The 10,416-nt window shown below is 44.2% G+C and overlaps 1 protein-coding gene across 1 annotated transcript; it reads right to left on the bottom strand.

The window, feature by feature from the left end:
• Nucleotides 1-1,744: 1,744 nt before the first annotated feature.
• On the bottom strand, nucleotides 1,745-7,179 carry Fancm (FA complementation group M). Its single transcript, XM_017249775.3, has 6 exons — nucleotides 6,913-7,179; nucleotides 6,510-6,855; nucleotides 5,584-6,455; nucleotides 2,707-5,523; nucleotides 2,435-2,646; nucleotides 1,745-2,378 (listed from the first exon to the last, which is right to left on the bottom strand). The coding sequence occupies exons 1-6, from the start codon at nucleotides 6,988-6,990 to the stop codon at nucleotides 2,054-2,056; spliced, it is 4,650 nt and encodes a 1,549-aa protein (XP_017105264.2). The 5' UTR covers nucleotides 6,991-7,179; the 3' UTR covers nucleotides 1,745-2,053.
• Nucleotides 7,180-10,416: the final 3,237 nt, after the last annotated feature.

Here is a 10,416-nt window from a genome sequence, read left to right as displayed (position 1 = left end):
TATAGGTTTAAAGAGTGAGAGCTCAATACGTTGCAACAGCACGTCCGGCGTACACCTTTTGCGTCATTTTCGCAAAACGTTTTGTTTGAAATTGAAATTGGTTTTGTTTCGCAAGACAATTTAACCGCAAATCGGCTAAAACGATAGGCCCGCCCCCTTTAGGGGCCGACCGTTTATGAAAGCCCATCTCAAAATGAAACTCTGAGAACGGATTGGAGTTCGACTGCGATTTAGCATACCCTACAAAAAAAGAACGAACTACAAAATTGGACACGGCGCATCAGGCAAGCACGTTTCGTATTAAGAAAATCGTCGAGGCCGTAACGACTGGCCAAGATCTGGGTTGGGTAGGAGGTTGGTATCCAGGTATACTAAATCCAGCCTTAACCCGCAATTGGTATGGACTCTGGCCATGGCGTCGTGTATCCTATGAAAGACAGACATTCGCAGCGAATCAATTTCAAATAGCCATCCGGGCCATCGTTTTGGCCATCATCAACCAGGCAATTGCTGATTGCCGCAAAATAATTTTTGCATTTCGAACGGCAACAAAAACTCTTTGAGCTGATGTTGATGAAAACGATTTTAAATTATTTTATTGCAATTGCAAAATTGTATTGCCCGACTGGTTCGCTTTCAGCTTGGCTTCATATCCAGCTTTAGCCATGGCAGACTGAGTTTGGCTTACGCCCTCCCCGCGCCCCATGGCTGTATCAATTTTTTGCGCTTTTTCTGTTTTATTGCTACTCCATTAAAATTGAATTGACTTTTTGTTGCTGTATTCGTTGCTTTGCTATTGCCATTGCTATTTCTGTGGTGCCTGTTATTGTTGAAAATATAATAATGGTTATTACGCTGAAACGATTGTGCGATTGTTGTTAAATTAAAAATTATTGATTATGGCGGAGATACCGCAGTGAAAAAATATTCGTTGAAAGGTTAATTTCCATAAATTTAAATAAAAAAAACAAAATATTAGTAAAAAATAAAATTTAAATAAAATGTTTAAAGAAAATATTGTATTTGACATTAAAAAAAAACATTGAGGAAATTTGTTGAATTTCGCATTAAATTCTATTAGTTTTTTTTTTAAATTTAATCATAAATAAGAGTACTTTAAAGCAGTGGTCGGCACCCCAATACATTGATATGATTTTACCGCATTAGTGTAAGTAACGAATAGCAGAAAGTAGGCTGTGAGCATGACGTTTCACACATGTATACTGTGTGTGTGTGGCAGAGCTCGGGCAGAGAAATTTCCTATGCCCCCGAGATAGGGCCGTGCCGACCTCTGCTTTAAAGCAAACGTCTTCTTAGTAACCACCAACAACCGCCGAAATCTTCATTTCCGGTTGGTATAAGTAGTTATCTTGATTTCTAAACAGATGTCGCTTTAGGGGACCCAACAGATCCATGCAATAGGTGGCGCTATAGAATTCAAAGGTATGGCAGCGCAGAAAAACTGTTCCAAGCCTGGCAGCTCCAGGCACATTCAAATTTCGAAGAACGTTGGAATATTAAGCCTCTCATTTAATCTAGATGAATAATTCGTTAAATCTTCCGGTATATATAAATTAGTTTTGGTTACTGAATATATATTGTCAAATATAGAATGTAACTTTTTTTTGATTTTGTTTTCCTTTGTTGTAATTTTAAACTATAAATATTTTTAAAAAATCATTTAACATTTTATTATTTAGTATCTAAAATCATTTTTTACACACACATAAACAATTAAACAGTTCAAGCTACCGAATATTTTAACATTATAATTATTATTACTATTTATGCAAACTCATATATATATTTTAATTTTTTTTGTTATTTTGATTTTAAAAATTCATTTGATAAAGATGCACTTAAATATATAATTTTTCAGAGAAATGTATACAAAAACTATTTAAAATTAAATATAAACCTCTTACAAATAGGACTTAAGGGTTATGAAGGTGATTTTCGTAGCTACCTTTGTACAGATTAGGATAATTAATAACATAATCACAATTTTTTAATGGCTAATGCGGTTCAACTGTCAATGGCACAGGCAATTCTTCTACTTTACGAAAATCACATCGTCTTCGTCACTGGAAGTGCTGAGCGTTTGGACTCGACGGCGCTTGTTAGGAGGAGGGTCTGGCGGTAGTATTCCCAATCTCCGTTGCCTTCGCCTTTCCTTTAAAATTCTTTCGGCTTTCTCTAATGGACATTCGGAAACATCAAGTCCCCTTTCTGTTGTCGAGGTGTCATCGTCAACGATGAACGAACCGGCCAGGTACTGGGATGTGTCATCTTCCACTGGTTGGGAGAATATTTGGGAGTCATTGTGATAAGCCCTAGGAGCTGGCATTTTAAAGGCACCGGGTCGTTGTATTGGGCTCCTAAAAATATACTTTTAAGACCGTTTTCTTTAAAATAAATATGTTATCAATGTTACCTTGCTGCCTGGAGGTAAATGGCATGCATATTAGTGTCGTTATGATCATCTTCATCGCTTGAAACTATCACAGAATCCTTCAGGTAAGTGCCAATAGTGGTCTCGGCTTCCTCATCATGATCCGATCCACTTTTTTCGGCCTCGTCGGCAATAAATGAGTTAAAATATCTCCGTTTCTTTCGAGCGTGTAATGGCGGCGATGGTGTATCCAGCTAGAAAAGAATGTCTATTAACTTAAAGCTCACAATAGTTCTAGTTTTCAATATATCTACCATTTGGGTATCAGGAATTTGCTGGACATCATCGAAATCACAGTCAGCCTGCGTGCTTGGTACTTGAGACATGGGCTTTTCATCCTCCTCATCCGAGCTTATGATTATCTTCCTTTTTGATGGACGTCGTATCACAGGGGAGTCCTCTTCATGCACATTTTTGAGAGTCGTGGGTGTGTTTGTAGAAGTCATCCGATGTAGAGAGGCAGCTGCTTTGGCTAGACGTCCCTGACCCCGCATCCGCTTCAGATACAGATCGAATATACTCGGCGATTTCTCCTGGCCTAATGGGTTCGTGGGTTTACGGTTTTCGGGAGATTGGCAGTTCTTGGAGGTTGATGGAATACATGGAGGCTTTGATGAAGCTTTGGCAGCCAATTTGGCGGCCAGAGTTTTGCCTTGCGGCTTCCAAGGCGACAAGGAATCGCAGTCGAAAATATTAGGTGAGCCACAGGGAGCAGAGTGGGGATTATTTTCTTTAGATTCTATTGTCGGTGAAACCAGTTCCCTTTTCGGTGGACTGTTGAGTTCCAGTGGCTTTGGCAGTGATTCCACAATATTCTTTTCTTTCTTTTGGCTCATTAACGCGACTTCCTCGGCCATGGGTTCTAGAAAATCATCGAAATCTTCCAGATTTAAATCCAAATCATTGTTACATATTTCTTTTTTCGGTTTTAAATCCTCTGGATGTCCCTTGATACCATTCTTGCCCTGTTGACTCATCAATTCCACTTCCTCAGCCATGGGCTCCGAAAAACCATCGAGATCCTCAAGAAATAAATCTTCTTCCTTGACTTTCTCTTGATTTTGATTAACATTTGATTCAGTTTTCTGGTCGTTGCCATCGCTATTCTTTTGCTGGCTCATTAAGGCGACTTCCTCCTCCATGGGTTCATCAAAAATATCCAGAGTGTCTTCTACCTTGACTTTCTCTTGGTTTTCCAAACATGTTGATTCAGTTTTCTGATTGTTGGAATCGCTTTTCTGTTGCTGGCTTGTTAGCGCCATTTCCTCTTCCATGGGCTCCAGAAAAATATCCATGTCCTCCAGAAGTGAAACTAATTCTTCTTTGCACTTGTCGAGCTTCTTCTGGCTTGTTAAGTCTTCTTCTTCTGGGATCGGTTCTAGTTCCAAGTCTTCAGGAGTGGACTCTACATTTTCCAGCTCTGGACAGGGTTCGGATTTTACAGGGCCTCCTCCTTGACTGGTGGGGTATATAACACTTTCCGTAATGGGAGGCGGGTCTGGACTTGGTCTTCCAAAGGACTCAGAGTTCAAAATCGAATTGCTCATCAAGCTATTTAAGCGGGATAGGTTGTCTTCCAGATTCGTGGCATCCTCCTTCGGAGGAGGCTCGAACATCAGTTTACTCAGAGGCTTGACTCTTATAGGCGTAGAACTGTGATGTATCGGCTCGAAGGGTTCAAGCTCAGTCCTCTGACTCAGGTACATGGAATCACATTGCTCCTCAATGGGATCTTCTATTTCCTCCTCCTCCCAGCTGGTTTCCACGCCGCCAAGTTGCTCATTTACCGTAGCTTCTAGATTCCGCATCTCCAGCTTTTCCAGAAGCTGCTGTTTCAGTTCAAAGTTGTCCGAATTCAGGCCTTGCTCCTCCAAGCCAGCAAATATTTTATCACACGTGGCCATGAACCGCCTCTCCCTCCTGGCGTCCAAGGGATCCTCCAAGTCTCTGAGAGTGATTTCACCAACTGACTCGTCAGCTTTCATTAGTTCTTCCATCTTCTCAGGACCATTGCATATATCTAGAATTAATTTGTAGTTATTCCTGGTGCGCTGTTGTCTGCTATTCAAGCGATTCTCCGCTATGTTGAGCTGGCTCTGAAGCTGCATCTTTGTGTGGATGTCCTTCACAAAGTAAGGATTACTCTGTAACATGTATAGTTTCAACGGTTGAGGCAGATGCTCATCGCGTAAATGGCTAATTAGATCTGGGGATTCCGAGATAATCGGCTTATTCGACTGCAGGAGACGGTTGAGCTTTCGGAGGCGCTGCACTTCCTCTTGACTACTGCTGGAGCTGGTTGTGGCCTGGGTTTCCACGAAGAAGTTCTTGAGGGTAATACTCCGCCGAGACACCTGCTCCTTCAACATTGCTTGGGAAGCTTCGCTCATGGTATAGGCTGGCATACCCTGCAGTATACCGTGCTGACTTTCCGAGGGAGGAGTCTCTTTAAAGTATTTTCGCAGGCTATCCGACTTCACTGGCGGTTCCTTTCGCTTCTTGGGCTCCTTTTTCTTGGCCGTGGGTTTTGGTTTTTCCTCAGGCGCCGCCTCCATGTGTTTCTCCTCGCACTTGGGGCTGAATTGTGGTGGCACCATGCGGGGATTGTGTTGGTACAGAGACAACTGAACGGCAGATGAGTTGAGGATGTTCCTGTTAATCTGATCCTTGTGGGCAAGCACGTCCTTGAGAATCTGCTGCTCCCGACCCTCGGTTACCAGCATCACGACTTCTCCATTCTTTTTCCTTCCCGTCCGCCCAATCCTTTGCACAAATCGAGTGGGATTGGAACTGCAGATGTCAAAGCACACAATCAACTCGACCTCACCCACGTCGATGCCCTCTTCCCCGATCGAGGTAGCAACTAGGACGTTACTAGTGCCGGATCGGAAATCGGCCATGATCTGGAGCTGCTGCTTTTGGGTGAGGGCATAGCTTGCTCCCACGGTGGCGCCCTGGCCAACGAAGCAGCGCGGTCGCAGGAGAGGTCTGTGCTGTAGCAGTAGGCGTTGAATCAGCATCACGGACTCACGATACTCACAGAACACAATGGCTCGGGAATCAGAATGTGACTGCAACAAGAAAAGGAGAGTTAACATAATGTTGTGGATCGAAAAGGAATCATTTCTTACTTCAAAGTGCTGGAGGAGAACCTGTCTCAACTTTTCGTACTTGGCGTGGCCGAAATCAAGATCAGCCGGCAGAGGGGGCACCTCGCCGTTTGTCATGGCACTTGTGGTGTAGTTCAATGGGTTCGCTCCCAGTTCCTGCCGCACCTGCTCCACCAAGTCCCTCAGTTGACGATCCCTCGCAAGGACAAACTTTTCCCTGCCGTCCTCGTCCGCATCAAAATTGTTGACAAAGACCCGCAGTCCGTGGCGTTCCATCAGCTCCAGAGAGTGGTAGAGACTGATGCACATGGAAAAGTTCCCCATAATGATGTTGTGCTCGGGGTGTCTGCCTTGGATCGATCGATCAAGAAACGATTTCTGCTCGTACAACAAGCTGTTCTTGCTTATGCTTCCCTTGTTCCCCTTGATAATATCCGCCTCAATGAGCTGCCTCAGATACGGCTCTATGATCTGCAGCAATTGTTCCCGGGGTTCCTTTATTCGATCCTTAATAGAAACAACTATGGTGCGAATAGTGCGACGGTGTATGTACGGCTGAACATCGATCGACGTATCCCAGCGTACCTGCAGATTAGAGATGAAAAGGTTCTGGCAAACGGTGGCCACGTCCTCCATGTTTCTGCCCGGAGTTGCTGACAGGGCCAGCATCCGGAAGTTGCGGTTGTGGGCCATCATGCTGTCTGCTACTTGCGTGTAGGCATAACGACCTTTCGCCCGATGTGCCTCATCCACCACAATCAGCTTGACGGAGGCAAAAGGAAACGTCGCTCCTCCTTCTGCTTCCAGCATGTCCGAGTGAACCACTTGAGGTGTGACGAAGAAGACTCGCTTCGTGGCCCATAAGTGAGCCCGTTTGGGGCGAGCCAGTTGTCCTGGAAAATTGAAATTTTATTAATAGTTCTAGGGTATAATCGTCTAATCCTTACCAGTCAGCTGCACAGTGTCAGCCGCGACAAATGGCATTATTTTTTGGGAGGCGTTGATCTGCTGGGCCACCAGGGGCCGGGTGGGAGCCATGAAGACAATTTTTCCCTGAGGATACCATCGGTAAAAGTTGTACATGACCACAGCCGCAATGAAGGTCTTGCCCAAGCCTGTGGGCAGCACCACCAGGGTGTTCTTGTATAGGGCCGACTGAACGATCGTCTGCTGGTAGGATCTCAGGGGCATGTTGGTTGGGTAGATCCAGTTGTGGCCAGCAGACATGTCGAAGCCCTCGCAGGCATCGTCTGCAACTCCAGGAGGGGACATTCTGGTCCCAGAACCGCTTTCCTGTTAACAGAGACTTTCTCAAAAACAATGTCTGGCGTAGAATTTCAAAAAACATACCTCGGTCTCCTGCTGCTCATGAACCGCCAATGCCGCCGCCAGCTCATCGTCATTATCGAGCCAATCCACATCCATCATAAGATAAAGAATTTGATTAAACAATCTGCGATCAGCATTATCAGATTAATGTTGTTTATTATTATTTTGTTTTTGCGCAATTAGTGTTGCCAATGCATTGCTGAAAGAACGCAGCGCCATCTACTGGGCAGAGCAAAATCTATCGCTCGATAACAAATGGATTTAGTTCCGATAACAGTTGGAACTGTATTTTTAAATTTTGGCGGGAGATTATAATTTTAAAATATTAATGTTTGTATTTTTGGTGTTTGAAAGAAACATTATAAAAAGTGTTCACACTGTTAAAAAGTGTTAAAAAGTTAAGAATAAAACCTAATACGTAATGTCTTTATTAAGTTGTGTTTTTTTTCTTAACTTGATTTGAATCTAGATTTTGTTCATTATGTGAATCTACCCCACAAGTTTTCCGGAAACAAATTTAAAACAGCGTGACGAGGGGCAAGCCCCATTAATTGTCGCCAGTTCGTAATTGGGCGACAGATTTTCCAAGCAATTTTGAGATATTTCTGCCGTAGATTTTCTGATTGTCTTAAATTAGGCGATTCCAGCGAATGATCCCACTTTTTCATAAACTTCAACTTTTGCGGGTAAAATCTGTGATAAATATATGTACATCTGATATTATTTATTATTTTTAAAAGAGGACTGGAAAATTGACAAGCCCAGTTTACTCTGAGATTGTGATTCGCCGAATCCTTGGCTTCTGCTGCTGATGAGGGGAAATGATAATTGGAGCCCTCGCACAGGATGGGTCGGGTTTAATGGAAAAACGTACGTAAATAGTAGCAATCTCATTAAAAAATCTCCACTACCAGGGCTTAATGAGCAACGACCGGGAGTGGGGAAGGGGGAGCCTCTCCCCGGACCCCAGGCGGGGGCAAAAGCCCCAGCGAACGCACTGAAATGTAATTATATCGCATTATTTGTCATTTCGAGCAAATGAATTGAAACAAATTTAGTGTGACAAATGAATTGTTCACTTACATGCGCGTCCGTGTGCCTTTTGTGGGGGTAATGGGTGGCGAGGTCGTCTGGGGGCGGGGGCTTGGAGGGACTGCCCGTGTAATGTTGGCAGCCACTGTGAGCGGGGACAGAAATATATGAACATACGACACACGGGTGCATGAGACACACTCAATTTGTCGGCTCTCTAGTCAATTTCATTTCATTTGCATGAAGTTCTCCGTCTGTGCGGGTTCCTCCCTCACGATTCCACCCCCTCGAAGCCCCCCTTTCGCTCGGCGATTGGTATCTCTCAGATATCTGTAGGCCATAGGCATTAGGCCTTTTGCCTAATTCAGCTTTATGAGCCATGTCTAATTACCAAATGAATTGTGCAATTATTTATTTTTGTTTATTAATTGGCTACCGTACTAATGAGCCTAATGGCCAGATATCTGCGTACATACATGGTATATGCCTAGATGGGATGTAGTCGTGTTTGGGTCCTATGTGCAGATTCGATGAGTCAGAGATTATCTTCGCCTGACATGGCCAACATAAATGTCATGACTTATGAGGCACTGATGCTGATCGGCCAAGTTTGCGGTTCCCGCCAGACCAATAGTCTTTTTCGACTTATCTCCGACGTCGCCAAGTCGCCAAGTTACGAGTATTTGCGGTCGGCACCATAACGAGCACTTTCCATACAAAGTTGCCAACGCTGGCAGCCAGCGGAAGCAGCCGCCATGGAAACACGGCAACATGGAAGCTTGGAAACAGGGCCACAAGGGCGCAGACCCATTTATGCAAAGTGCTTTCTGCCAAAGATGGGTGCGTGAAGGGTCGTTAATGGTGGCTCACTTAAAAAAATAATTATAATTATGCACTGAGAAACATGGAGTTGGTTAATAGTTGGAAATATTCTATCTCTTATAACTAACATAAATTAAATTGTATTGATTAAACCGAACTTCTTCATGAAACATACATTTAATAATAAACTTCTTTAATAATTTACTCTCTGTGTATGGTAAAGCTTAAGAAGCATTCTCATTCTGTGCCATTTGAAGGATGTATCTTGGGTTCGCAAACGAGCAATGCATCTGTGGCTTGTGCAACTCATTAGCACTTATTAAAAGTAAGTGCTGGGGTACCTTGGGCGGAAATGGGCCTGGATATTCGGTCCCAGTAACGATCACTTGGCGACAGCTGCGCCAGTCGGTAATCAACATTTCAGCAATTGTCTGCGGCAGTTGCCGTGTTACCTACATATACTACAGTATTGGTTGCATTTGGAGCAGCAGTGGAATTTTGTCGGTTGCCAGGTCTCGCAACTCAGTGGCGCGTGTCCCCAGCAGACAAACAAACAAACAAACAAACCAACAAACAGACAAACGAATGCAGTTAAAAATGGCTGCCAATTATCTGGGCTGCCATATTTGTTTCCCCTGCAGTTGCCGGGCAATCAAACATTTCGTTTATTAGCCACCACCCGATGGGTTACACCGCACAAAATAAGGTCCAAATAACATTAATTTAACCATTCATTTCTTTTCTTATACAAACTTTTGCTTGGGTAAAGGAAATAAAGTTGCAGATACCATTTTAGCCACAGATTCGAATTGTCCATTAGCTGAAATTGCCAAAAATTGCAGGCAAACTTTGTGTTAGCTCGTGTTTTCAGGCAGTTAGTGGCTTTCAAATAAAGGTAGCACCTGCAGAGCTAAGATATTCCAAACTCATCAGGACACGCCCATGCCGAGCCACGAACACTTCACACTTTCACAGGCCCAAGCAAAAAGGATGCGCCCCAAGCCGCTGTGAATCAACAAAATTAAATAACAAATTGGTCAACACAATTTCATTATAAAGGCAATAGCCAGATCCCCAAAAAGGTAGGCCCATCAACCCTTCATCAGATTACGGAGCTGCAGCTGCAGGCGCCGCTGCCAAGTCGATGCTCAAATCGATTATCCTGTGGCCAATCCTTTTGCATACGTGCCGCACCTGTTGTCATGGGCAGCTCCTAAGTGCTGGATGCCATGCAAACAAACGGGTTGCTGGAGCCGATGGAATGGCCATAGCTTGATGGCTATCGACTCTAATGGCGTCCAGGGCATCAAATTGTCCGACAGCTTTAATGGGCTGCCAGGCGGAAAGAGACAGTCTGAGAGGCTTCGCGGCGTATTAGTGTTAGCCTGGAAATTGGACACGGCCAACGGCCAGGATATGCTAGTAGAGCACGCAGCCCCGGCCCTCTGGCGGGTAGGTGTGAACTTCCAAAGACTGTGGCCGTTGCATAATTATATGCAATTTATACCGAATGCCCTGGGCCCTGCTCTCTTTTTCGGTGTCCTTCCTAGAAGGGCAGGCTACCGAGTTACCTGCTGGGTTGGAAAGGGATCAGCCTTCTCGGTTGGCGACCGGAGTGATCAATGAATGGAAGCCGCCTTCTATTTATTCATCAAATGTATGTGGGAGTGA

This window comes from Drosophila bipectinata, chromosome 3R, assembly GCF_030179905.1.
Source record: "Drosophila bipectinata strain 14024-0381.07 chromosome 3R, DbipHiC1v2, whole genome shotgun sequence".
In the NCBI taxonomy this organism is placed as follows: Eukaryota; Metazoa; Arthropoda; class Insecta; order Diptera; family Drosophilidae; genus Drosophila; species Drosophila bipectinata.
Note: the sequence above shows the minus strand (reverse complement) of the source record. Positions and strands in the feature narration are given on the sequence as shown.

What these genes read in the sequence shown, in the direction of transcription:
- Fancm (XM_017249775.3), bottom strand. Translation starts at nt 6,990, where the DNA reads ATGATGGATGTGGATTGGCTCGATAATGACGATGAGCTGGCGGCGGCA. An exon ending in ATGAGCAGCAGGAGACCGAG is followed by an intron (nt 6,856 to 6,912) that starts GTATGTTTTTTG and finishes CTCTGTTAACAG; the next exon opens with GAAAGCGGTTCTGGGACCAG. An exon ending in ATTTACCTCCAGGCAGCAAG is followed by an intron (nt 2,379 to 2,434) that starts GTAACATTGATA and finishes GTATATTTTTAG; the next exon opens with GAGCCCAATACAACGACCCG.